Below are 27,385 nucleotides of genomic sequence, written 5' to 3'. Positions count from 1 at the left end.
CTCACAGTGGCTAATGTAGGAAGACATGTACTGACGTCAAGTGACAGTTACGCTCAGATGCAATACAAATCCTGCTCTCTTCAACGCCTAAACACCGTTCTCAACCTTCAAAATGCCCATGTCGAAGAGCATGCTACACGAGCTGCGACGGCATCGACACCCGCAATCTCTAGTCCTCCATGCCCAGCTTAGTATACGCCGCCCTATCCACCAGTCCTTTGGCGGCCCTTCTTCGCGCGGCAAGCCTCCTGGCGCAGCGGTTGAGGATCAACGCCGCGCCTACAAAGACAACGACGACACATCCCATGGCCACGGCAGCCGTCTCGTACGATTCTGGCCGCACAGCCTCTGCGAGCGACCAGGGCCGCACGCTCGTGATGCCGCTAGGTAGCATAACGGGTTGGCCCGTTTCCATGTCGATGACATATGTCGACCCCATGACGGAGCCATCGGCGGCGAGGGCGGCCGCTGCCACGTATCGCCTTGAGTGGTTGGCGCCCAGAAAAACCGCAGTCTCAAAACCAAGGCGGGGCGATTTGGCGATGAGGTTCTGCGGATTGTTGATGCGTGTGGCATCGTCGTGTGAGAGCTGTGTCAGGTCAGTATCTGGGCACCGCCACAGCCGCAGCAAAGTAATATCGCCATCAGGTATCTTACGATTGCCCATGAGGAGACGTCCGTAGCTCCATTCCATGAGACATACACCGTCGCGTTGAGCGTCGTCCGGTTAGGCGCATCCACAGCTGCGCTAGGTGGCCAAGTCGGCCTCCCGCGCCAGGGGTGCTTGCTGACGCGGTACGCAAACATGTCGGCGAGGGCATGGTTGCCAATCTTGCCGCGCTGGACATCCATCACGGGGTTCCCGTCACCCGCGTACTCGACGAAGCCCGGGTTGTGGCCCCATCCGATGATGACGTTGCCGCTCTCGAGCGTCTGCATGCCGCCCATGGCGCCCGAGTTGATGCCCTGTGGATGAAAGTACTCGCGCACGACACGGGCCGTCATGGCTTCGGCGTCAATCTCGAGATGCAATCCGCGCGAGTGGCAGACGGTGCCGCCACAATGTCCCGTCTCCTCGCCGTGGTTGTCGAACATTGTGATCTGGGTCTGGTTGCCTTCTAGGAAGCGAGCGTCGTGCTGCCACCCGAAGCTGGTGGCTGATCCGTCACTGAGGTCCTTGAACTGGTTCCGCTTCCCGCCGAGGATCCAGATGGGCTTGCCAGTGCGGCCGTCAATGAGGGCGAGCACCGAAAGGTGGCGCCCGGATATCAGGTAGTTACCCTCCGTCGTCTGCTGAAGGTTAGCCACGAACCTCTGGGCTTCGCCTCGATCGAACCTTTCCTACGCAATTGGTCTTACCTTTTCTATCGAATTAATGTGGAAAAAGTCGTACCCCGAGTCTTCAGAGACACCATACGCCTCGCTGTAAGGCGCATAAGACTCGGCAATGTCAAAGTGACTTGAAGCGTTCCACTCGAAGAGCACCTCGTTCGTCTCGGCGTCCACCTCCTGGAACCCGCTGTCCATGAGCAGCGCATCCTCTGGCCCGCCGACGGAGCTGCAGTTGAACGGCACGTTGAAGTACGCCGAGAAGATGACACTCCCCTCTGGCGTCAGCACCGCCTCGTGCATGTCCGCCAGCGCACCATCCCTCAGCCCCTTGCCCGTGACGTTGTATCGCAGGCGGTACTCTTCATCAAAGACAAGGCAGTACCCGTTTGCGTGGCCCCGCGAGCGCGCGCCCTCCCAAAACGTGAGGTAGCGGGAGCCGTTGACGACAAAGGCGCTCGAGGCGTAGGCGTTTTCGTATCGCTGGTCGGCGTACACGAGCGAGAGGTCCCGCGAGTCGAAGATCATGGGGCCGGCGCGCATGTCGCCATAGACGGCGCCGAGGAACAGGTAGGGAGCGCCATCGGCCCGCGCGCGGTCCCACGAGTTGACCTGCAGAACTGGCGCGACGATGTCGGATGAGCGGAAGGTTTGGCTGGGGAAGCCACCCTTAGAGTCGGCGTAGGCGGAGAAATGCTCGATGTTGTAGTAGATGCCGAAGTCGGCGGTCACGGGTCCCGGCAGGGAGAAGAGAGTCAGTACAGCGGCCGTGGCGCTCACTGCCCTGCTGAGTGATGCTTTCATTTCGACGAATAATGATCGTGGAAGAGGATTAACCAGTTGTCATGACATTCCTCGATGGGGACCAGCCCACCGTCGATGTCCAAGGCCAAGGGGTTCCGACAACCGCGAGGAGGGACTGGCTCAACGAACGGAGTGAGTCGGAGCAGGTCAAGAGAAATGAGTGAATCAGACTCAGTGCTTTGGGTCAGCGACCCTGTAGATTCCCAGCCTCGAAAGTAGAGGATATTGTCGCCAACGAGACCGCAGAGTACTGGTATAGGGAGAGACGAGGCAGAGAACCCCTCAAGCAGGCCTGGTAACAAAACGCGAAGACGACGAAAAGAGCGGTGACAAGTGCGAAACAAGGGAAAGACCACTTTTGCGGTCAATGAAGTGAGGGAATCGCGCAAGTGGTATCACAGAAAAGAAGGTATCGATCGCAGAGGACCGGGCCGGAAAATGTACAAAAGATGGGCAAGAAACGGGCCGCCCAATGTATATACTCGAAGGGTCACACGCCCACTCAGGAGAAAACGAAACAGGTAACTCGCTCGCCAAGTCAAACATAGCCGAAGGGGGGGGAATGATATATAATATGGAGACGGCAGAAACCCCATCAATCATGAATGGACGACGCGGACGCCGATCACATTGGGCGGTCGACAGCTGCTCATGTGTGTGTGTGTGTGGCCCCGACCTTCCGACCTTGATATTCCCGCCCACAGAACTAACGTACTACGCACTTCAGGGGCGGCCCTTTTCGAGCTGCCCTTCGTTTCCCCCTCCCCTGTCGCCTTGGGCGCTGTTTATCCTGGACCCCTGGGTGGCGGCCGCAGATCGGATGCTCGGGTCGTCGGCGGCTGGACGAGACACGTCCGAAAGACAACCACCTGAGAAACCAGTAAGGCATCAATTCCTACACAGGCATGTACCGCCCACGCGGCTCTCTGGCTTCGGCCGCAGCAAGACTTTCTCAGCACAGTCTTGCCAGTCTCGATTGGGCTTCTACACAACATGAAGGAGGCCACGGCTTTGCGTGTCCGTCAAGGGTCTCGACACAGGCGAGAAGCCGCATTCACTGGAGTGCGTTAGTAGTGACTTTCCCCATCATTTGTCCCCACATTAACGTCGACCTGTGTACGCAATCGCCGGTTTGCCTCTTGGTGTGAGTGTGTGTGTACACCGTCAATAGTACTGTACCCCTGATTACGCAGCCTGTCCGCGCCAACTTCATGTGAAATGCGGGCCCGCCAACGCCCAGCCGGCAAGCTGCATCTTGGCGGACGGTCGTCGCAAGCTTTCCAACGACGCCCGCCAGTCCCTCCTCTGCGGATTGCCTCCCCCCACAACCCGAGAACCGGCCGGTACCTTTTTGTTTCCCGGAGCAATGGGCAGTATCAATCTCTCCCCTAAGTTAGGCAGGCATTGGCGTTGAAGAAACGAATTGGTTGTGTGACACCGGCCGAGTCCATCATCTTCCCAAGAGGGGATGTGGCATCGCGATCGGCAACTGAAGAAACCGCCATTCCCTTTGCAGCAGCTCCCGCTTTCCATACGTGGGAGATCTATTTATTTGCATGAATTCCATGGCAAGCCACAACTCTTGAAACACCAAAAGTTCTTGGGGCAGACAAGTCGGCAATGTCTGTTTACTTCGTACATGCTGCTAATACTAGCTTGCGCCATCACACCTGATAACCGATCTGATCCACGTAGAGGCCAATTGACGATATCGAATAAACCTCTTCACCAAATACACATCTGTTGTATATTACGATTATGCATCAAGATAAAATCCCACTTCGTCATATATGTGTGCCGCCATGTCCAATGGCCAACGTGGTATAAAGTCGCCCACTCCCAGTGTTGAAACTCTTCTCATCCATCATCGTTCGCTCTTCTACTCCGTCATGTTAAATCGGCTCCTCGCGCGGCTCGATGAGCACCTCATTCACCGCCACGTGCTCCGGCTGCAGCACCGCATACATGATGGCGCCAGCAACGTCCTCCGCGTCCAGCACCTTGGCGCCCGACGGCTCGCCGTACTTCTTGAGCGCCTCTTGGTCCGTCGAGATGCCGAGCAGGTCCGTGTCCACGTTGCCCGGCTGGATTGACGTTACGCGCAGGCCCGAGTTGGCCGTCTCCAGTCGCAGCGCCTGGAGCGTCGCCTCGATGAAGAATTTGCTGCCCGAATAAACTCCCAGGCCGGGGAACACCTTGCGGCCCGCATCCGAGGAAATGGTCACGATGTGGCCCTTGCCGCGCTTCAAGAAGCCCGGCACGGTAGATCCCAGACAGTGCAGCAGACCCTTGCAGTTGACGTCGACCGTGCGTTCCCACTCCTCCGTCTGTGCGTTGGCCATGAGCGTAAAGTACATGACGCCGGCGCACACCACGAGAATGTCGATGTCGCCGAGCTTCTCCGTGACGGTCTCCATGAGCGACTTCACCTGCTCTGCGCTGGTAACGTCCGTCGGGTGCGCCAGAATCTTGCCGCAGCTCCCAGCGAGCTGGTCCTTGAGCTCTTGCAGCTTGTCCTTGCGGCGCGCCGCGATAGCGACGTGCGCGCCCTCCCCGGCTAGCTTGGCCGCCACCGCAGCACCCATTCCCGACGACGCGCCGGTCACGACGGCGACCTTGCCTGCCAGGCGGCCCTTCTTGGCGTTCGAGTGGATCCCATTGCCGTTGACGTGCAGTCGACGAGGCGGACGGGGCAGCCAACCACGCGCATAGAAGTGACGCGCGTACGTCTCCCACAAGCACGTGTCAATCTTGGGACGCTTCAGGCCATAAATGTCCAAGGCTGGCTGCGTAGCATCATCCTTGAGCACCGTCACGCACTGCAGCGTATCCACCGTCGGCATGCCACCGCGCAGAATGTCGACCGTGAAAGGGTTGTCCTCGACTCGGGAGCCGCGCTTCTCGTTCCACAGTGCCACCCAGTCGTCAAAGGGCAGCTTCTTGGTCGGGTAACCCAAGGCATTGAGGCTGTCAAACACCTCGTTCGCCGTCACCGGGTTGGGGTCTCCCAGGTGGTACAAGCGCTGCTTCGTATCTGGGTGGTTGGCGAGCGTGATAATGGCATCACTGACAAAGTCAACAGGCGTCATTTCGGCGAGCCAGCTGTCGACTTCGGGCGCGTAGCCGAGGTGAAGAGACTCCACGAACAGAGCATTCAGGAGATCATAAGTGTTGGTTGAGCCCGTCACGCTGTGCCCACTGATGGTACCGGGGCGGTACACCTTGACCGGGATGCCGCGTCGCCCGGCCTCGTAGACGAGCTTTTCGGCCACCCACTTGGTCTGGCCATAGCCGTCTAGCAGCTTCTCCGGCACAGAGTCGATGTCCAGCATGGTTTCCTCGTTCCATCCCTTGATCGAGGGGGGCAGAACGCCGTTGGTAGAAACATGGTGCACCGTCGCTCCGGCGCGGGATGCCAGGCGCAAGATCTCGCGTGTGCCGCCCACGTTGGCGTTTCTCAGCGCAGCGTAGGGGTAAACCAGGTTCACCGTTGCGGCGGCATGGATGATGACCTCGACGCGGGAGGCGAGCTCGCTAAACGCCTCCGGCGACAGACCAAGTCGGTTGCGCGCCAGGTTACCGGGCACAATCTCCATGCGGTCCAGCATCGTGTCATCCCAGATGCCCAGGTCGATGAGGTTCTTGCGAATACGAGCGATACCGGCCGGCCGGTAGTTTTCAGCCGGCTCCGTGAACCGAACAAGGCAGAGAACATGGGCCGAAGTGTTCTCGAGAATGGCCTTGAGGAGAAAGGCACCAAGGTAGCCGGTGGTACCGGTAAGCAGAACGGTGTCGGCGTCGTTCAGCCTGCGCAGGGGAGTGCCGTTGGACTGAATCTCGTCTGGCAGTATACAGTCGGCGCGCAGGACGGCAGGCAGGTCGGCCTGCACCGCAGCGGTGTGGCCATCGCGCGCGGCTCTAACGGCATCCAAGTGTCCCTCGAGCGTAGGAGTACCGGCCAGGGGCGCAAGCGGGACGGGGAAACCGAATGCGCGTGTGAGCCGGCCAGCCAAGTCTGCCAGAATGAGCGAGTGGCCGCCCAAATCGAAGAAGCTGTGATTCGGAGTGATGGCGCTGGCAGGGACGTTGAGCGACGCAGCCCACATCTTGATAATCGTGTCCATCTTAATCTTGGTGTCATGCTCCTTCTTCTTGTCCCTGACAGCCGGAGTCTTGGGAGACGGTGGCGGCGGGAGAGCCTTCAGATCAACCTTGCCAGACACGCCGTGAGTCGGAAGCTCATCAAGCTCCACCCACAATGGCGGGATCATGTAATGCGCCAGGTGATCCGAAAGGGCGCGACGCGCCACGGGGCTGTATCCCGACTCATCGATCACCAACACCGTGCGACCACGGGGCTCACCCTTGTCCGGCACAACGTAGGCCACCAGCTGCTTCTCGAGGCCCTCACCCCGCGCAACGACAGCGCAGTCTCGCACAGCAAGATGCTTGACGATGGATGTTTCGACAGCGCCAGGCTGGACAGTGTAGCCTCGAGTCTTGATCATGCCGCCTACACGGCCAGTAATCTCGAGCAGTCCCGAGGGCAGGAGCCGTGCCATGTCTCCGGTGCGGTACATGCGGGCATCCGGCCTGGGCTCGAACGGATCCACCTGGAAGGCCTTGGCCGTCGTCTCGGGGAGGTTGAGGTAGCCTCGGGCCAGCAGCTCACCTCCGACGTAGAGTTCGCCGCTCGTACCAACCGCTACCCTGTTGCCGGCTTCGTCGAGGATATAGATATGTTCGGGGTCAAGAGGTGGGCCTACAGGGCAGACGCGGGCCTCGAAGTCGACAAAGGTCTTGATGTCCCCTGCAGCGACCTCGTGCGTCTCGCTCGCGCTGTAGACGTTGAGCAGGCGGGTCTGGGGCAGCGCCGCAAACGCCCGGCGGCAGAGGTCTGTTGTTACCACCTCACCATTCAGCCACAACGACTTCAGGTGCGGCAGCTTCTCGCCGAGGTTCGAGTGTCGAGAGAGGACGGTCGCGAGGAGTGTGGGTGTCATGAGGGTATCGGTAATGTTTCGCGAAGAAAGGAATTCGACCAGGCCAACAGGGTCGTAGCTCGCATGATCGGGCACGGCAACTGTCGTCGCACCGCGCAGCAGCGGCCGCAGCATTTCCCAGACGAAGAAGACGTTGCAGGCCACCCTGTCGCCGGGCTGGAGGTCTTGCAGGTTGAACCGCAGGTCGTACGAGAGGATCGACGCCCTGTGCGGGTTGGCAATGCCCTTTGGCTGGCCCGTCGTACCCGACGAGTACGACACAAAGGCCAGACGGTCAATGTCCTCCTCGTCTGGTAGCGGGGCGTACATCTCGGCCGACAGCAGGACGGGCTTTTGGGCACCGATGCTCGTTACATCGGGCTGGTCGATGATAATGACGGGCACGTCGGCCTTGATGTTACCGGCGTGGGCCTTTTGTGTGACAATGACCTTGGGCTTTGCGTCGTCAATCACGTCCCGCAACAGGCCAGCCGGATAGGCCAATTCGAGGACGAGGTATGCGCCTCCGGCGCGCAGTGCGGCAAGCGAGGCGATGACATTGTCGGCGCTGCGGCCCATGAGGACACCGACGAGGTCCTCGCGGCCGACGCCGTACTGGCGCAGCTTATCGGCGAGCGCCCAGGTCTCGCGGTCGAGGTCGGCGTACGTCAGGGAGACATTCTCGTCCTCGAGCGCAACGGCATTGGGCGTCGCCTGTGCCTGCTGGACGAACTGCGCGGCGAGGTCCTTGGTCGTGTCGAGAATCTTGGCCATCGTGTGCGTGTTGTGAGGGTTGTAGGAGGGAATTGGCGCCGCGGGAGTGCCTTGGGTGCCTGGATTGGCGCAATGGCGTGGCGGGGAGGGGGAGCCCTAGAGGGGGGCACGAAGCTCGAGGAAGGCGCAACGAAGGAGGCGGTTGCCGCTATCGGGTGCAGGTGGCTGCTGTCTCGGTCGACACACAGCTCTGCCTCGGGTTTCAAACTGTGACCCTCGCAGCGTGCAATGGGCAGAGAGTGTCTGGGTGCAAGAGACGGACGAAACCGCCGCTCGGGTCGGACTGGTGGGTTAAATCGGCTTGCTGCGGGCGTGATGCAGCCGTGTCGTCAGAAGGAGATCGGCACGAAAGATGGATGCAGGACGACGCCCGACGACCCGAAAGCAGAGCGACGGCGGTAGCGTATCCCTCTAGTCGTGGAGGCGGTGCAACGGCCGGCTTGTCGGTCAAGCCAACGTTGGGGGAAGCGGCACGAGAGAGGAAACAAGGCACGCGACCAAAACGACGGCGAGAATTGGAAGACACAGAACGCCATCGCGGGACGGCGGGCGGGCGGCTTTCGTATAATAAAGCTGCCGGACGACGAACAAGCCCCCCCTGCGAATATCCCCATTGTGAATGAGCTCCCCAACTCCCCTCGCTCGCCTCCCCCGCGGCCGCCTCCACGAACAAGCACCAAGCAGATTCGTCGGCCCGTCATTGGCCTTGGACGTGAGGCGTGTGGAGGGAGGCCCGGCCGTCGCCCCTCTGTAAGACTCGATGAATGGATCGTGGCACGCCCACACCGAACCCAGATCAGGACTGGATCCGCCGCCACTGATGCGGTGCCTCGCTGCCCCCCCTCCGGCTTCCCTTTCCCTTTTCCTCTCCTTGTTCATTGACCTGGCTGGAGTTTCCCGAAGCGCAAGTCTACGGACGGACGGACGGCGCGTCGTTGCAGCAGCGCGCGCGCCGTGTGTTGCTCAGGTGAAGCAAGCCAAGCAGCTGGCGACATTCCGGGGCCTGAATGCATTATCGCGACGCCATGCCTCATGCGGCCTAGATCCCCTCCCCCCTCCATGAACCCAGTTGCCAACACGAACCCCAACAAAAAAAAATCCGACCCCTGGCCTGCGTCGCCCGCCTGACATGTGAAAGTGCTGGCGCTGCTGGTGCCGCTGCTGTTGCTGCTGTTGCTGCGGGCGGCACGCGACGACTTGCCATTCGCGTCACCAACGGCTCGGAGAAGCGTTGCCGTGACTGCGACTGCCCGATGCGGCAGCAAGCGCATTGAGCTGCGCCCGCAGACGCGGCAACGTCAGGCATGACTTGCCCAGCCGTCCCGCAGCCATGCAGCTGTCAGATGCCGGCAGTCGAATAAGGTAGAGAATGTGTCGACTCCTCTGCGGCATCGGGTGTTGCCGCAATTCTGCCCGCCCAAAGAGGACTTGGTGGAACAAGGTTGGCTCCCCTCTGTAAATCGACCCCTGGCCTCCACCAGCAACACCAGCCAGCGAGAGCTCAAAGCTTGGCTTTGCAGGGCTGCATGTCACCGCGTAAGCTTCCCATTCGCCCGGTCGCGATGCTGTGGCACGTGCGTAAACAACCTCATGCAACCACATATCGCAACAAGCAACACCATAGGGGGTATCATTACTATGGATGCAATCGATCGATCGTGACTCGCGCATGCGCAAAACAGAACCCGACCGCAGTACTCCGGAAACAACACATGCCCAGCTCTCATCGCATCTTCCTCTCAGCCTCAGATGCCCGTCCGCCCCATGCTGATATCCGCATCCTCCAACTTGACCATCTTGGTCCTGAACACCAGCTTGTGTCCGACGTACAAAACAACAAAGATGATGACGCTAATATACGACGCAAAGAAGTTGCTCGTGTCCCAGTCCATGAACACGGTGAATCCGCTCGTCAAAAGGATAAGCACGTTGAAGAAGAGCCCGAACCACGACAGGTACGGCTGGAACGGAGCCCGGTAAGGCAGCTCCGATCGCGACTGTCCCTTGGCGCGCATCACACTCTGGAAGCGCAGGTGGCAGATGTTGATGAGCGACCAGGTGATGAACCCGGCCACCGCCGTGATGTTGAGCAGCCAGTTGAACACCGTCTCGCCGTTCTTGGACAGGTTGAGGAAGCCGAGCAGTCCAAAGGACGCGCACACGGCCACGGACCAGTACGGAGTGCCGTACCGGTTCGTCGCCTTGAGGAAGGCCGGAGCGTGGCCCTCCTCTGCCAGGGCGATCAGGATACGGCTGCTCGAGTAGACGTCCGAGTTGGCGGCCGTCAGCACAGCAGTGAGCAGAACGGCGTTGATGATGTGCGGCAGCACCTGCACGCCAGCGAGGTTCGCGATGATGACGAGCGGCGAGGCGGAAGCGTTCGTCGACGTGTTCTGGAGGTCCGCGTTGTCGTACGGCACGTTCAGGCCAATGAAGAAGACGGTCGTAACGAAGAGCGTGAAGATGCCCCAGTACGTCCAACGGATGGCAGACGGAATGGCCTTGCCCGGGTTCTCCGTCTCACCGGCCCCGATGCCCACCAGCTCGGAGCCCTGGTAGCTGAAGCCGGCCGTGATGAGCACAGCCCAGAAGCCGACAAACTTGCCCGTGGCACCCGAGACCATGTACTCGGCAAACGCGCCCGGGTACACCCAGTACTTGAAGCCGATGTAGCCCTGGTCGCCGACTCCAGCGTTGACGCAGATGGAGAAGATGATGAAACCGACAATGGTGACGACCTTGATGCTCGAGAACCACATTTCCAGCTCGCCGAACCATCGAATCGGGAGGAAGTTTGCTCCCGTGAAGATGACCCAGAAGACGGCGATCCAGATACCGATGCTGAGGCTCTCGTTCCAGTACTGGATAATGAGACCCGCAGCTGTGAGCTCCAGTGCATATGTGATGGTCCAGCTAAACCAGTAAATCCAGCCCATGGCGAATCCCAGAGTCGGATCGACGAAACGAGAGGCGTAAACAGTAAAGGCACCAGCGACAGGCATATAAGCAGCCATCTCGCCGAGACCCGTCATGACGGAGTAGACAACGATGCCCACAAAGATGAAGGCAATCAGCAGCGACACAGGGCCGGCCTTGGACAGCGCGCCGCCCGTGCCCAGGAAGAGTCCCGTGCCAATGGTGCCGCCGATGGCAATGAACTGCAGGTGGCGGCCCTGCAGGGCGCGCTTGAGCCCAGTCTCGCCAGCTTCGACATCTTCACTGGGCTTTTCGCTGACAACCTTGTCCTTGCTCATCCGGGGAGTCGACATGTCGGCCATCCTGACGCTCGGGTCGTGTCGAAGGACGTTTTCGTTCGTTGGCTCGGAAGCGGGCACGCAAGGGGGAGAGTCGCCGGGGACTAGGTCTACCTGACGAGGAGCGAGGCGGAGGAGGCGAAGAAAATCTTCGTGATGCTGCTCGACGAGCCAGCAGCAGAATGGATCACAGTTACGGACTGGAGGGGACGGAGGCTCGCGAGCATGGAGAGGGGGCAGCTCCACGCCCTTTATGCGGGATGTGCCTTTCGGACCGTCTTAGGACGGCAATACGGCTCCTCCATAGATTAGCAGCCGGAGGCTGCCTGCTCTCGACCGTCGTGGAGATCCCTCCATCCACCATGCTCTTGGGCTTTGCCCCATCGCCCCATACCTGGAGGGAGCAAATTTCTCTCAGCGGCAGCCTCCATGAAACGTAACTCCACGTGCGTGACGGCCGCCGAGCTTTTCTTAGCCCATGGCGGAAAGCCGTTTGCCTCCTCCATCTGGCCTGCAAGGCCGGAAGTCGGGGCGAACAGTCGTCGTTGCGCCCGGCGCCGCAATGCCACCCCCTTGCCGCAGCATCGGCTGTGGACGGGATGCGGCGCCGCAAGCGGCCCTTGCCTGCAGAAAAATGACGGCAGGGCTGCTGGAATTCTTCACAGAAGCCTTCCTCCACTTCTAGCGCCGCCGCCACCGTAGATTTTTCCCCTGCTAAGCCCGCGGCTGCAGCCCTGGGGCGAATCTGCCACAGTCGGCGAAACCGATCCGCTAGAAGGACACCATCCTCGGGGCCAATGGGCTGCGAGAACAGGCGTCGCCTGGGCCCAAGAAGGGAAAATTTTTCGATGGCCCAGCGATAAGACTGCTCGCAATGCCTGCCAAGCTTTATGGTGGACGGGCGGCAGATGGCGCTGCTCCCAGCGGTGGGCCTGGCCAGCTGGCGACCCAAATTACCATCACTTGTCCGACGGCAGAGGAGGAGATACGAGCTCGGGACTCGGAGGACAGCGCGACTGCCACGATGGCGCGGGCGGCGTCGCGGTCGTTCCGTGGAACTGGTTGACGCTGATCCCGATTTTACCGGGCACGCGTGATTTTTCCCTTGGTCGTCTCGAGGCATGCCAGGCTGGCTCGCCGTTTGCTAATGCCGCCGCCCGGGCGCGTCCGGTACTGTAGCGTGACGCCGCAGCTCGTACGACTCATGGCCCTGCCGGCCTGCGTGTTCGCGCCCTCGCGCCGGACTTGCTTCCGCAACGCACTGATTTGGCCTCAGCGGACGGGTGCGAGATCGCCTGCGGTCGCGTAGTTCTCATTGCATAATACGTCCAGGGTGCAGACGTGAGCCATGGGGCCATTGTTCCTCCAGAGGAATAGTCGGGGGTCAAAACGGGAATGATTACAGGGCGCAGTGGCCCGACTCCGGACGTCGACCACCTGTCAGGGCGTGACAGAGTCACCTCTTGGCATTGGGACTTGCAGAGTCAGGTACCCCGGGATGCCCTCGGTCGGTTCGACTCACTCCAACCGCACTGCTCGACCCGACAGGACCCCGAGCGGATCCGCTATTGCGGATCCAGGCCGGGTATCGACGGTCCCTCCTCCATGGAGCTTTCCCCGCGATGTCGGTGGGTAATAGCTTGCTCCCGCCGTTGAGTCTCCGATGCGGGCTCCGATTGCTACCTCCTCGTAGTAGCTACAGACTTGCAAAACCATTGACAAAGCGAAAAGCCCGAATGCCGAGCTGGGCTTTGCTGGGTGATCGGTTTAATCTTGAGGGCTGTGATGCCACGTCAGGCCACTGGGTCCGGAAGGGGCCGCCTGTTGCTCGTCTGTCATGAGCTAGCCATCTCTTGATGTTCAGGTAGTCTGGGGTCACCCGCTTGCCTGGCCCTTGGAGCGTGCCGCATAGCTCCAGGCTTCTTGTGCAACGAATGTAATCTCTCAGCCTTCGTCCAGACTGTATTGTGTGCCGGCGCAGAAGTTGAAATGAGCAGCCATTTCTGTTCAGCGGCGTGAGGCGATCCCACCTGGAGATCGGGGCGTTATTGCGCCAGGGTAAAACTTCAGATGGTTCCAGCTTTGCATGGCCACTGAACAAGTCTGCGTTGGCATGGCGGGCCGGGTCTGTCCAGGTGGCGTGACAGCCGGCAGCCAGCTGGCAGCTGGCAGCTGGGCGACGACACAGTCAAAGTGTCGGGCCGTTCCTTCCTCAGGCGAACAGAAACCTTGCCAATACAGAAAATTTCCCGGTTGCACCTGCTCAAACGGCAATTCGCCAAAACTTCGCACTCAGTCGCCCTGCCTACAGACTTCGAAGTGCTACCATTTGTCCACGCGATACTGTCGCCATCTTGAAACCGCTAACCACCGGAGAATCAACGTACGCATCTCAACTTAGCTCAACAGTACGTCAGGAAGCAATTTTTTTTGTCGGCTGGCATCCATGGAGTCGCGCGAAGATACAAGCAACATCCTCGATCCCTGGCCAACGTCTGCAGCTGGAACGGAATGGGACGGCAGAGGGCTGCTGGGGCTGGTTCAGCAGGGCCTAGATCCCTTCGGGAATCCCTTCAGGGGTAAACTGGATACCCGCGCTTTGTTTGTCGAGATCGAGCAATGCCTCGAGTCGACGATCGTGGACATTCCTCTCGTCTCCTATGGAGCCCACTACTTTGTGCGTTTGCCCCGTCAAAGAAAGATCAGCGCGGATTGTTCACTGATGCTCATATCTGCAGGGCTTCCACGTTGTTCTTAAAAGCCGGCCAGACGTAGTCGTCCGCGTGTCGCGCGGGGACACCTGCAACAGGGCTTATCGGGAGTCAGACACTCAGCAGATCCAGCTACTCGATAGCCAATTTGAGCTCGACGTTTACCGAACCTTGGTGCCTCTCGGAACCCCCTTCAATCGCAGACCGGTACATCACCGACTCCCTCTAGTACCGACCGCTTCTTCTTTCTCGTCTGTCCATGGCATTTCCGGTCGCGGTATATTTGTGTTTGACAAAGCAGAAGGCGAGAAGTACGACTACGTACGGTGGAGGGCGTTGAACAGGGAACAAAAGGTGAGCTTATCGGGTGCCCGCTGTGGCTTGGTGTTACATGCTCTTGATTAACGTGCTTCAGTCTCGCCTGCTGCGAAAGGCTGCGAAGGCCGCAGCAAAGCTCTTCAAATTCGAATTACCTCGAGACTTTTCTTCCACATGGGTCGTACGCCGGGGATTCGGCCGCGGCTTCCACTTCCCAAATACTAATCTCCGAGCAAGCCGTCAAGTATGTGAGTTGATGCTAAGGAGCAAGGTTCAGGACGCGCTTCGACATCGGGAGTCCATGCAACCTTTCATCAATCATCCGCATCTCGATCTTCTAGATAGTCTTATAAAGGCTTTAGAGGAGCTCGTACCGCACCTTCTTCCACATCCATCGAGCGAAGAGGACGAGAGCACCCTGTATCGTTTTGTCTTAGATCATGGCGACTTCGGAATACACAATATGACAATCTCACAGACTGACACCGACGACATGCGCATAACTTCCGTCTTCGATTAGGAGGAAGGGGCGGTTGTTCCGGCATTGTTGTCGGAGCCGAAGATGATCGTTACGGCTGATCTGGTTCTAAACGAGCACCTCGAGCCGTCCACAAGACGATGCGGCGACGGAGACACGCCCGAGAAAATGGCTGAGTACACGAGTTGGTCAAGGGAATACTACGAGGTAATGCTCAAAGTATCAAAGGATTTCGGTGCAAACGTTTTAACAACCAGGTTTAGGCATTATTTGCTCGCGCTCCTGCATATAAACGAGTTCTCGAATCCGGCCGTGACGCGCGTTTCCTCTGGACTTTGCTACATCACATCGACAACGTGGAGATGGACAGGCCGCGGATACTTGAGTTGCTAGCTACCTGGGCAGAAGGCAAGCATGCGGAGCTGGACCAGCGTGGCGGAGGAAACAGCTGAAGCGGCCCGGCGTGCGATGCATGCTTTGCAATATGGCTTCACGCATCACATGGATGTCCGTCGATGAATGCTCTGGTGATCCTATAAATCGTGGAGGGCGAGATCAGAGTTACTACATCAATCAAGTCTACATTGAGAGTACGTTTCAGCTCAATCAATCCCTTCAAACAATGACAACAGTAATTTGTAGTCACTCGAAGATTCAAGATGAGAGCCGGCGGCCCCTGGGCAACTCGAGGTGCGTCCCAAGCTGTAGGGTAGTGCGGTGAAGTGGGGGCCGCTGGCAGTGGAGGGCGTCTGGGTGGAGGCTGATTTGGGCGGCTGGTGGTTGAGCAGGACATTCGTGTTGACATGCCCCGTCCAACCACAGGGAACGATTCGCGCTCGTGCGTACCCTCTGAACCATTGACTCGGTTTCACGGCTGTGCCCGCCTTGCCCGCCTCCCGTCTGGGTTCCCGGGGCTGGTTTGCGATCGCGCATCAAATCAAAAAGTCACCGCGCCATGTCTGTGAGCGTCCAGCACTAGCCTGTCGACTCGTAGATTGCGGATGAAGGCGACAGTTGGGGATCATGTCATGTCGCGTCACCTCGCTCCTGATGCCAAGCCTTGGAAATGCGACGGCCGAATCATGCGCGTGGCACCGCGAGGGGAGGAGATGATGGCAGGGACACGTCAACTCGCTTTCGCTTTCTTTCCAGGCTGGGCTGCTGGCAGCGTGACGGGGCCAGCAGCAGGCCTGGTGTGCCTCGGCTACCGCGCGCCAAGGGTGTACGCCGCCGGGCGGGTTCTCCAGCTGTGCAGGGCTGCTGCGGTGGACACTGCAGGCTTCCATAGGGCGGCTGGGCGGCCACTTGTGGTGGTTGGCCAGCGCCCCAGGACCGGCCTGTTTCCGTGATCCGATCGCCCGCGCACAGGGCAGAGAGAGCCCGGCTAGCCGGGTGCAGTCGACTGCCGGGGGGCGATCGGCAGCCCGCTCTACGGGAGCTATGGCCGCTGGAGCTTGCGCCATGACCTCATCACTCCAGCGCCAGGGGGGCAGCTTGTAAACTCTGCGTGGTAGAACCCGGCACCACCACCTAACGCGCGACCGGGCGCCCCCTCAAGACGAGAGAGAGTTCAGTCGCAATCGGCGAGGGAGGGGTGAACGGGATCCAATCTCATGCGCTTCTGTGCCCAGGCGGTCCTCACGGTTTATTAGCGTTGCCGTCTGCTGCCGGGTCTGCTTGGTGCGACGGGTCTGCTTGGCCTAGAGTATGCCTGTTTGTTTGTCTTGGTCTTCCCCATCGCCCGCTTGGCATTCCAGCACCGCCTTCGCTTGACTCTTCTTGGCGAGGTCACACTCCTCCTCCCTCTCTCACACCATCCATCCATCCATCCATCCAAGCCCTCGTCCTCTTGCGGTGTCCCTTTTTTGCTTGCGCCGGGAAACGAACACGTCCCGACACCGCGCACCAGTTCAACTGCCCGACGCGCCTGTCACTCTTCACGGGGGCGCAACGCATCACAGGCTGCCGACTGCGGTTTGCGATTGAAGCCTCGGTGGTTCCGTGCGCGCATCGTCATCGATTTCAACTGCCGACCGCGACACCACCGCCGCCGCCACCATGGGCGAGGCCGACGACTACACGAATGGGGGCCAGCAGCAGCGAGGCGGACCCCAGTATGGGCAACAGTACGGGCAACAGTATGGTCAGCAGCAGCAGCAGTGGCAGCAGCCACAACAGCAACAATGGCAACAGCCGCAGCAGGATTACTACAACAACAACAACAGCAACCAAGGTTGGAACAATCAGGGCTATGACCCGGAGCAGCAGGCGGCGCAGCAGCACAACCAGCAGGGCTACGGCGCACCGCCTCCATACAGCTTCAACCCGCCGCAGGCCAACGACGAGAAGTATGGTTTCGATCAGGCCTTCAAGGTCGAGAAGCCAAAGTACAATGACTGGTGGGCTGGTTTACTGGTACGTGCAATTGCCGACTAGGCGATACGAGAGGGTGATGGTTGAGTCAAAGCTTACACGCGCAGTTCCTCGCCGCCTTTGCGGGCTTCGTCGTCGTCTCGGGCATCGCAATCCACGGCTACGTGACGGGCCGCTCCGGCTCGGGCATCTACCAGAGCAACAATAACAGCTTCTCGCTCAACAGCAACACCATCATCCTCTTCGCCTTCGTCCTCGTCGTCGCCTTTGTCCTCTCGTGGGGCTACGTATGGCTCGCGCGTGCGTTCCCGAAACAGTTCATTTGGATCACGGGCATCCTCAACATCTGCTGGGCCCTCGGCACCGCCATCTTCTACCTCTACAAGAAGTACTGGTCCGCCGGCATCGTCTTCCTCGTCTTCGCCCTGTTCACAATCTTTGCCTTTTGGACATGGATTCCGCGCATCCCCTTTTCCGCCCTTATGCTCAAGACGGCCATCAACGTGAGCAAGAAATACGGCCACGTCTACCTCGTTAGCCTGATCGGCGGCCTCGTCGCGACCGCCTTTGCCGCCTGGTTCTCCGTCACCATGGTTGCGATATACGTCAAGTACGAGCCGTCTCCGCAGAACCCCAACTGCGGCGCCGACGGGAGCGGGTGCAGCAAGGCGACGCTGATCGGCCTCATGGTCTACATCACGTTTGCCATGTACTGGATCTCCGAATGGTTGAAGAACACCATCCACACGACCATCTCGGGCGTCTACGGGTCCTGGTACTTTTGCGTGCACAACTTCCCCAAGGGCGCGACTCGTGGCGCCGCCCGCCGCGCGCTGACGTACAGCTTCGGCTCCATCAGCCTGGGCAGCCTGCTCGTCGCCATTGTCCAGTTCCTGCGCCAGGTCTGCTCCGTCGCGAGGGACCAGGTCGGCGGCGGCGGTGGTGTCGGGGATATGATCGGATACGTCATCTTCTGCGTGATCAACTGCCTGCTCAGTCTCCTGGAGTGGGCTCTCCAGTTCTTGAACCGATATGCGTTCTGCCACATTGCGCTGTACGGCAAGCCGTACTTTCAAGCTGCCAAGGATACGTGGAATATGATCAAGGACCGCGGCATCGATGCGCTCGTCAACGTAAGTTTCGTCGTGTTCATATGCGCTTGGGAACGCCTACTGACATCAGACAGGAATGCCTCATCGGCCCGGTGCTGTCCTTTGGCGCCATGTTCATCGCCTTTGCGTGCGCCCTCCTGGCCTACCTGTACCTCATCTTCACGAAGCCAGCATACAACAGCGACGGCGGTTTCACGGCCGTCGTCGTAGCCTTTGCGTACCTCATCGGCTTCCAGATCGCGCACGTCTTCACGACGCCCCTGTCCAGCGGCATCGACGCCATCTTCGTCGCCTCGGGCTGGGACCCGCAAGTCATGATCAACGACCACCCGGAGCTGTACCAGGAGATGGTGCGCGTGTTCCCCAAGGTTCAGCAGGCGATCCAGGTGCGCTGAGGTACTGCGGCGGATTGTCTGTCGATGGGTAGAGAGAGAAAAGCAGGGGTAATGTAAGGACCGCGGATGAGACTGATTGATACCATTGAGGAAGCTTGTCAGAGTCTTAGACCGAGTACGTCGGGAAGCCGGGGTTACGACAGTATCAGTTGTTGAGCAATACCCTCGATTAGTTGTACAGTTTCTTTGTTCGACATTTAATCTACCCGTTCAAGTAGACCTCATCTCGCCGCCACACCAGCGCTCGTACGATATTGCTCATTACGCGTTCCAGGACTCCCTTGTACACCTCTTGTGCAGGCAGGTGCTGTTGGATACCCAGCTTGGCGAAGCGGCCCGTCCCCTCAGACCAAAGCCACCATCGCGGATGAATACGAGAACACGAACCCTTTCTGCGCCATGCATCGAATCTATCTGCAACAACGGAGTATGCCTCACACCACCCAACCTCGGGTGGCTGACGCAGGTACACGCACGCTAGCCAGGGGAGAAAACACGGGCCAGCCGCAGTCAGCAGTAGCGGGATCGTCGTGGAGCGCTGTGTTGCAATCTTCGTGTTGCAGAAACATCTACCCGTTCTGCTATCGTACCAATGTCCGTGATCTGATCCAGTAGTACACGCCCGTTATGTACAAAAAGGTCTATGAAATCCTCGCCGCAGCTTTATACACAACCCTGCACGCTTCCCAGAATAAATACCGCTTGGCAAGTAGAGGCAAACGAAATATAAAGGAAAGGAAAGGCGGTGGCGACGCGGCATGTCTTGCTACCGGCCAACTTTCTCCGTCATGCTGGTGGCCAGGCTCCCACCAGCTTCGTCCCCTTCGCCGGACCCCTCCTCCAGGCGGACGGCTTTCCACCGCGTCACTGGCGCTTGCATGCCCGCCCACAGATCTGTCGGCAGGAACTCGCCCACCTCAGCGCGGAATGCGTCCCGAGCGGTGCGGTCCGCCTCGAGCAGCCTGTCCACGCTCTCCTGGGCCTTGCGCCAGTGCGTCTCGACCTGCTTCTCCACGGCGCGCCGCCTCTCCACCTCCAGAACCAGGCTGCCGTATGCGCTAGCGTACCCCTCGTAGAAGTCACGCATCTCCTTCATCTCGTGCAGACGTCCGAAGACGACCTCCTTTTCCAGCTCCCAGCGGGTGCGAAAGTCCTCTTCGGCGGCGAGGTAGTCGGCCAGCCGGTCGCCAATGTCTCCGAGCGCGGCGTACGCGGCCAGCATGCCTAGATATGTCCGGCTTATGTCGTCGGCCTGCTGTTGGAGGGCGTCGTGCTGTTGCTCTATTGCGGCGAGACTCTCTTGTATCTCTTGTACCACATCGTCGACCTCCCCGGCATCCTGTATGACGACCTTGAGCATCTCGGCGCGGTCCTCGGCCGTCTTGGGCTCGAGATCGGACATGTGCGATTCTTGCTCCGCAATGACGCCCGATATTGAAACGCCGTCACTGCCCTGGGACTGTGTCACCTCGGCGGCCTTGCGGCGGGCGAGGGCTGCCGCTCCCTCGGTGGTGCGGATGGCCGTAACGCACATGTCAAAGTGCTTGGTCAGTGACGTGAGCAAATGGGCCATGGTGGACGACTGCTCATCCATGCTCTCCAGTAGGATGAGCATTGGAGTGGCTGGTGCGTCTCGGTCCTCGTCGGTCGGTTGGTTCGCATCGCTGACGACCTTCTTGAGATTGCGAATATCCGTTTCAAAGCGTAAAAGGTCTCCGTCGAATGACTGTTGGATGCCCTGATGTAATTCTTAGCCTCGGGCCATGCCAGCACGTCGGACGGATGACTGACCTGTAGCTCCTCTATACTCTTCTTCATCGCCTCCCGCATGCCATGGACGCTCGTTTCGTCCACAAAGTCAAGCAAGCTGCGCTTCTCCTCGCCGACTGGGCGCAGCTCCTGCTGCACGTCTGTGTGGCTCAACATGTCCATTGTAGCGCCCAGCTGGCCGTCTACCTCGTCCATGGCGCGAATCAGCTTCTTGAAATCCCTCTTGCCCCAGTCATATGTGGCATGTAGACTCCGACGCACGCGCACGAGTATAGCAATCTGATCGACGATGGAGCTGCGGAGGAAGCCGGCCTGGGCCTCGAGGATGACGCCCTCCTCGTGCGAGGTGCGTGCAGAGGTGGCGAGCTCATTGGCGCGCAGGACGAGGTTCATCGACGAGAGGGACCGTTTCGCTACGAGCAGATGGTTGACGAGGGTGTCGATGGATATTGATGGCTCCTTGGCCAGATGATGATGGTTGCCATCGGAGCGCCGCAACGAGGTCGACGACGACGATGATGCCGCGCTGGGGCGGGACGAGGCGGCCGGTGAGGCAGCCATGTTTGCGGAACTGTATGGGAATGTTGGTGTCGTGGTTGGAGGCACAGCTGAGCGCGAGCTGGTGCTACATGTTGGGAAGCTCGTCCGGGGGTCTGGGGGAGAGTTGTTGGATGGAGGTGATGCACGCGGGCAAGGATGGTTGTGTCACGACGATGCACCTGGAGAGTCAGTCCCGACCGAAGCAATGGGCGATAAGCGGGCGAGAGCTGCGATAAGGCCGGCACGTCATCATCACCCGAGTCAGCACCACCCGCCACGACCACATGGCGAGTCAGGTGACGGGTTGGCCCAAAGAGGCAATGTCCTCATTTCCCTCTTTGGCATGCCATGCACACACCACTCTCCCCCCCTTCTAAGTGATGGATTATTATCTACAGTCAGGTTCATGGTCTCATGGCCGGCCGCGACCCGGCGCAGCTCCGGCTGATCCAAGCAATCCTCCGAATGGAATCCAGTCGTCCATTGGCGGTCGTGTCTCTGCAGTCTGCAGTCTGCACATCGTTCGCGCCGATCCTCGCGTCGTTCCTCCGTTCGGAGACGCCTTTGGTCAATCGGGCAATGCTCATCTGTCGTGACACCACGCTGTGCAACACGCTCAAGCTGCGTCCTCACCCCCGCCGCTGAGGTGCTTCTGCAGGGTGCGTTGGGCTGGGAATACTGGACGATGACGGCGTCGGCGGCGCAGCTATCCGGCGGCTGCCATCGCCTCGGGACGCCGCCCGCTGCAGGGCCGAACCTTCTTCTCGAACAGCAGTCGCTTGGGCCGTCATTGGTAAATGCACCTGGCCAATGCCTTCATGCTCGAGGATGCCTTCGACCACTGGCATGTCCACGCTTAACACGCTGCCGAGGATGGCCACGAGGTTGGCGTCTACTGGCATCGGTGCTGACGCCGGCGCCACTGGGTCCTGCATCAACCACTGCGCCAGCCGCCGCGGCAGCACCGTCGCGAAGCAGACATCCTGTGCCGTCTTGTCGCGTGGGACATAGATCCGCAGACCTGCGGGCTCCTCAGCCAGGTGCAGCGGTTGCGAGTGGACGATTTGCGAGCCAACCACTCGTCCGTCTTGTGTGATGCTCAGCGCAGAACAAATGGCATTTGTTTCGACCACTTTCGTGCCACGCAGGAATTCGTACAACCGGGGACCGGCACGCTTGTACTTCGGGCTACCAAACGCGGCAGCGATGCTGTACCGTCACGTCAGCGCGCTTCCCGAGGACATGGGCTGTTGGTCAGGCGTACCGCACCAAGGCATGGGCCTTGTGGCAGAGGTCACGGCTCAGCGACGAAATAGGGAACTGCGAGGCATCACTCCCCAAGAAGGACATGTTCGAAACGCACGCTGAGAGGTATCTCTGGCCGAGACCTGCCCAGGCGAACAAGGGCTTCAACAGGGCGACCTCCTCAAGCGAAAAGTCCAGCAGCTTCACCTGCGAAACGAATTGCTGACCCAGCAACTTGCGGTCGATGATGGCAAAGTCCGTCTCCGCTGACGCGGCCACGATGCTGCCGTCAGGGTTTCTCACGGGGAATACGGCTTTCTGGCGAAGCGGTGTGGCGTCGGGCCAGTTGCTCTGTCCTGCGGTCTCCAGCAAGGAGCTCAACAACCACAGGCCGCTCTTCAGTTCTGCAAAGGGAGGCTCGTGCTTCTCCACTTCGAGTAACCGATGGTATACCATGTCCATCGTGAGTAAGCCCACGCCCAACGTTCGCACAAACAGACTCTCGAGCGGCCCGTAGTGCAAGCCTACCGCAGGGCGATTGTCGACGCCAATCGGATTGGCCCACAAGCATTGTGACGTTCGGAGCCATCGCGGCTGGCCGTTAGGCGCGACTAGTATGAGCGGATCGCTGTCGAACTGTTGCCTGCAACGTGTAAGTGACGTGGACAGTCAGCCAGCACCGCTTCTGCCACAGCCAGAAACACAAACCCCTCTTTCTGACTCAGGTTGCGGCAGAAGAACAAAAGAAACGTCTTCATCACGTACCTTGTCTTTTGTTCCGTCTCCGGGGTCATGAGCACGCTCAGGCACTCGTAGACGCGCCCCACGCGGGACAGGTCGCTGCATCCCGCGTCCCGCAGCGCTGCCAGCTCCGTTGTCAGGTCCTGCAAGGTAACGCATCGCACACCCAGGGTCACCCGGAAGAAGGAGGAAAGGGCTTCGAGCTCGGCACGGCCCAGCTGCAGTGCGTGCTCGTACATGTGGCCCAGCTGGTACCGAGTCGTCAGTTGCAGCGACGGCGGGCCCCAGACGCAGCGCTTGGCGTCTGTCCAGGTCGACGTCGCGCCACAATCAGACGGAATCATGATTCCCTGGATATCTTCAACGTATGATCTGGTCTGAGCGTCAGCTTCAACGATATAAAGACCCCTTGATCGGCGCCTACCGGCAGATGTCGCGTAGAGAGTCCGGTTCCATGGACTCGGCACATCGTCTCTCCAGCTCGCAGTACAGACGTACCACGCTGCGACACCTTGAAATCGACATGCCGTTCAGGTTCGCCAATTGGACGTAGCTCAGAATGTCGAGGAGGAAGCCCAAGTCGTTGTTGCGGGAGACGCCGAGATGGGTGTACAGGAAGGACCACTTGTTGGCCAGGTCGCCTGCCGATGTCTGCCCGCCGAGGTCGACAAAGGGAAATGCTTCCCGCGGCTCCATGAATTGCAGGCAGCGCCTCTGCAGGTCCTCGAGCGGCAGATACGTCTCCCATAGCGGATGGAGGAAGCCTGAAAGGCATGGGACCGGCACCTGCTTGACACAGTTGAGCAACTGAGGATTGGCAAGGACAAGCTCGCCTTCGACGCGCCAACACTCCTCGAGGATATCAAGGAGGCCGTCATGGCGATGTTTGGCGACGTACGTAAACGCCGCACTTGGAGAGTCGCCCGCGCGAGAGATGAGCCGGATCCGCGCTTGGATGCCGATGGAGTCGATGAGCCACTGCTCCCACGCTGGATGGGAAGAATCTGGTCGTTCTGGCCCATTGCTGAGAATCTCCGGGTGTAGAAAGGATGCCGCGAAGCCAGGAGCGCCCTCTCGTGAGCCCTCTCCCGCTGTGACGGGGCGGAAGAGATCTTCGGGACTGTAGCGGGATCTCCCTGGGAGGTATACATCCTGATCGGCGGGTCGGACGGGGTCCAGATTCTGATCAAGGACTGTGATGTTTTGGAAATCGTCTCGGACTGATCGCTGCCTGCTTGTCAGGTACAGAAACACGAGCTCCTTTTTGCACCGCTCCAGCGCCGTCGGCGCCATAGACTCGCCTCCCCCGATCAAGATCTTCGCACGCATCCGCCCCACGGGGTCCCTGAGATGCTCGTTTATCCTGCCGACTAAGCCTGCCCGCGGATCTCCCGTGACATGACCTTGCGACGGGAGGTACTTGGGCCAAACGTAGCTCAGCGTTGGGTGCTGGTGTAGAAGCGTCGAAGCGTGGGCAAAGGCCCGGGCGATGCGGTCCAACAGCTCGGGCCCGTGGTCTGGATGGGTCAATATCTCTTCCGAGAGCAGGCCGCACTGCAACAGAAACTGCAGGCACATGGCCGTGTGTCAGTGGGAAGCGGTAGATCGCAGGACCAGGGGGGGTGCCAGCGGCGCGGTGGCCCAGTGTCCGGCCTCCTGTTGGCGTTTGGCGTGGGCCGGCCGGCCGCCCGCACATGTACGCACCTTGAAACCCCAGTTCCCCAGGGGGAAGAAGCGGTATACTCGCTGCTGCTGCTGCTGCTGCTGTAACGGTGACTCCACAGCCGGGACACAATCCGCGTCGATGGGAAACGCAAGTACGACTTCAGAACAGTCAGCTGGATGGCTGCCGTCTCGACGACTAGCGGTCGTGCTTGGGGTTGTCGTGGTGGTGCTTTGGGGCGGAGTCCTGACGACGAAGTATCGAGACTCGTGCGTTGCGAGTCTTCCGTCTGCGGTCCGTTGCGCCGCCGTTACAGCCTCGATGTGCTCATCGAGGGCTTCCACGCTAAACATGCGCTCTGATAGCGGCCTTTTGTCCTCGAGCACAAAGATGATGCGCATCCGACGGAGTTGCCTCATGAAGAGCAGGTGACTTGGCTCGAGATCCTCGACCTGCCTCCTCAAACTCGTATCATCTGACGGCTGTTGGTTGGCCAGACGGATGCCGCCACCCTCTTCGCGCAGTAAGAGCGTCAGTCTTGTCACGCCGTCGTGCGCTGGCGGCCCTCGATTGCTCGATCCCTCCTGGCCCTTCTCCTTCTCCGCCGCCGCCTCCTCCGCCTCCTCCTCCCAAAGGGGCCCCGTGCCGTCCCCGTCGATCGCCCGCCGCGGAGGCGCCGGCGGCTCGGGCGGCGATGGCCTAAAGGAGAATGTGTAATCGCCAGACTGCAGGGAGACTTGGCGCGCGTGAGCAAAGACGGGTGACGGCGCGCGCATGCGGATCCTTCTCCCTGAGGGAGGCCGCTCTGTCGCGGCTTCTTCTGGTCCCTCTCGGCCTTCAAAGCCACAGAGTGAACCCACGTCCCCCTCTCGAAGCCCGTCGTCGTTGTACTCGACGATGACGGCTCTCGGTGAGACGGTGATGGATACGCTCGGCTCCTGACCGGCTAGCCGTGCTCTTTGATAGTTCCGCCCGTCGATATACCGCAGCAGGCTGGCCATCAAGGGGAGTCCGCAGCGGTCTTGTTGGTCGAAGCTGCTGTTAGTCTCATGACCGCTGCGCCCCGGGTACTCCAAGCGGCATCGCGCCGCCGCTTGGTCAACCACATGTCTGGCGCGTTCCCTGCCAGACATTCTGGTTCCTCATGTCGGAGGCAACCCACGGAGACAACCCGCTCTGCGCCAGACAACCGCTGTTGCCGATGACGTTGGCTGCTTCTGTCGTCGTTTGAACGTCCAGTCCGGGGACTCGTGTTGTCAGCTGCGGACACGAGTCGGAGCAGACGGGAGTGGCGGCGCAGCGTGATGTCGTGGTTTGCGGACCAGTTCTGGGGGACAACTCTGCTAACTTGTCGCAGTTGAAACCTGCTTCGAGAATTGAAGAATGGGTACCGCCTTCCTTGCTCAAACGAACGAGGTCTGAAGCGGTGATTATTAAAAACTCCCAACTCCGAGTTGCCCGACGGCGCGCCGCCCCCCTCTCCTCCCCATCTCTCAACCCTGCAAACAAGCGGCCCCCCTGTCGGGTTCGCGCAACCGGCATTCGCCATAAACGGTCTACAAGTTATGGAGCAGCAGCGCAGGCACACATAATAAACCGCGCCCCCTGCTTTGCGCACCTTTCTCTCTCTGTGTGTGTGGTCGCTGTGGTGTCATGGTAGGACGGAGTTTTGAATCCTTCAGGACTCTCGTCTTCTACATGTACTATTCCCGTGAACCATTTCCTTGCGTGTCCACTGCCCAGGTCCCACCCACCACCCAACTTGGACTTATTACCCGCATGCCGTGGAACGGCAAGCGACGACAAGCGCGTTGTGCCGCGCCCACGCATCCCCCCGATGCCGGTCTTCTGACTAGGCACCAGCTAGTTTTAGGTGGGCGCTGCGGTTTTGTGTCGTCGTTCTCGTTTAAGTTGACGTGCGCTTAGTTGGCGAGGTGTTCGGCTGGCTGAGGACCCAGGTTAGCCCCCTCCGATGCGTCTGCCCTGATGGGCAGGACCCGAGGTCGAATGCGCCGCGCCGGCGGATCCCCCAGGCTCCGAGAAAACGTGTAGTCACAGTTTAAGATGCTTCAATGGACTGCGAATCTCAGCTCTTCGTCCCCGGGAAACGGCTGCGACGGCTGTGCTGCAATGCACCAAGCCACTTTGCGTCTCCCTGCACCTGCAGTCGCTGCATGGTGCCGAATTCAAAGCTTGGCAAATGCAATGACACAGTGAAGCTGCTTCTCGATGTTGTAATCCTCATTTTGTAAAAGGCTTGAGAAAGCCGGCACATGAACACACCTTCTGCACTTTGGGGGGCCGAAGAACTCCCCATCTCTCAGTCTCCACGGCGGCCCATTGCGAGGGCCGATCTGCACGGCGATAACCGGGCCACGGCCAGGGCCCCGAAACCCCGACCGAACCGACACTTGGCCCGGTGCGTTTTCCCGCCCCTCCTCCGGGCGGGGGGTTCCTGTGTCTGGTTCAGGGTTACATCCAGTTTCTCTCGACGACGCCGCCTTGCCGCCGCGGAAGGAGCCGTACAGGGAAACCCGCAGCTTCTTGCTGACCCGCGAATCCTTCCATTGTGCAAGGCCAAAGTTAAATCTCACCCGCGCTCCTCCTCCTCCTCCTCCTTGCCGCTGCCCGCCGCCGCCGTCCACTCGGCACACAGCCAAACTGCATCCTCCACCAACCGAGCAGCCCCCCCATGGCCCCCTTGCGTGCTGTGCTGTGCTTACAATCCACTTATTCAATTTCGCCCAAACAAGCATAACTCAGCGCCCGGTCGGGGGCCAGGCGGCGTCAGCGGCAGGAGAGAGAGAACAGGGACAAAAACCAGCAGGACGAAACGGGTCTGCCTACACGAGAGGTTCAGCGCGCGCGGGGGGAACAGCCAGGTTTCTGCCTTGCC

The 27,385-nt window shown here is 59.9% G+C and overlaps 6 protein-coding genes across 6 annotated transcripts; 1 reads left to right on the top strand and 5 right to left on the bottom strand.

The window, feature by feature from the left end:
* Positions 1-169: 169 nt before the first annotated feature.
* Positions 170-2,133, bottom strand: PLICBS_003235 (uncharacterized protein; the record flags this gene model as incomplete). Its single annotated transcript, XM_018322970.2, has 3 exons — positions 170-589; positions 658-1,290; positions 1,360-2,133. The coding sequence occupies 3 exons, from the start codon at positions 2,131-2,133 to the stop codon at positions 170-172; spliced, it is 1,827 nt and encodes a 608-aa protein (XP_018178200.2).
* Positions 2,134-4,025: 1,892 nt separating this feature from the next.
* Positions 4,026-7,889, bottom strand: PLICBS_003234 (putative NRPS-like protein biosynthetic cluster; the record flags this gene model as incomplete). The annotated part of the gene is made up of 1 exon (XM_018322969.2): positions 4,026-7,889. One exon carries the CDS (start codon positions 7,887-7,889, stop codon positions 4,026-4,028), a length of 3,864 nt encoding a protein of 1,287 aa, XP_018178199.2.
* A 1,745-nt stretch (positions 7,890-9,634) lies between these two features.
* Positions 9,635-11,167, bottom strand: PLICBS_003233 (uncharacterized protein; the record flags this gene model as incomplete). The annotated part of the gene is made up of 1 exon (XM_018322968.2): positions 9,635-11,167. The coding sequence occupies one exon, from the start codon at positions 11,165-11,167 to the stop codon at positions 9,635-9,637; it is 1,533 nt and encodes a 510-aa protein (XP_018178198.1).
* Positions 11,168-16,708: 5,541 nt separating this feature from the next.
* On the top strand, positions 16,709-18,530 carry PLICBS_003232 (putative choline transporter, neither null mutation nor overexpression affects choline transport; the record flags this gene model as incomplete). The annotated part of the gene is made up of 3 exons (XM_018322966.2): positions 16,709-17,065; positions 17,131-18,156; positions 18,210-18,530. The coding sequence occupies 3 exons, from the start codon at positions 16,709-16,711 to the stop codon at positions 18,528-18,530; spliced, it is 1,704 nt and encodes a 567-aa protein (XP_018178196.2).
* Positions 18,531-19,296: 766 nt separating this feature from the next.
* PLICBS_003231 (autophagy protein 17) lies at positions 19,297-20,861 on the bottom strand (the record flags this gene model as incomplete). Its single annotated transcript, XM_018322965.2, has 2 exons — positions 19,297-20,268; positions 20,322-20,861. 2 exons carry the CDS (start codon positions 20,859-20,861, stop codon positions 19,297-19,299), a joined length of 1,512 nt encoding a protein of 503 aa, XP_018178195.2.
* Positions 20,862-21,469: 608 nt separating this feature from the next.
* On the bottom strand, positions 21,470-25,265 carry PLICBS_003230 (uncharacterized protein; the record flags this gene model as incomplete). Its single annotated transcript, XM_065600186.1, has 6 exons — positions 21,470-22,049; positions 22,105-22,728; positions 22,851-23,198; positions 23,251-24,392; positions 24,531-24,590; positions 24,834-25,265. The coding sequence occupies 6 exons, from the start codon at positions 25,263-25,265 to the stop codon at positions 21,470-21,472; spliced, it is 3,186 nt and encodes a 1,061-aa protein (XP_065456258.1).
* Between the last annotated feature and the right edge of the window lie 2,120 nt (positions 25,266-27,385).

The sequence above is a fragment of the Purpureocillium lilacinum genome (genome assembly GCF_023168085.1).
Source record: "Purpureocillium lilacinum CBS 284.36 DNA, scaffold_2, whole genome shotgun sequence".
In the NCBI taxonomy this organism is placed as follows: Eukaryota; Fungi; Ascomycota; class Sordariomycetes; order Hypocreales; family Ophiocordycipitaceae; genus Purpureocillium; species Purpureocillium lilacinum.
Note: the sequence above shows the minus strand (reverse complement) of the source record. Positions and strands in the feature narration are given on the sequence as shown.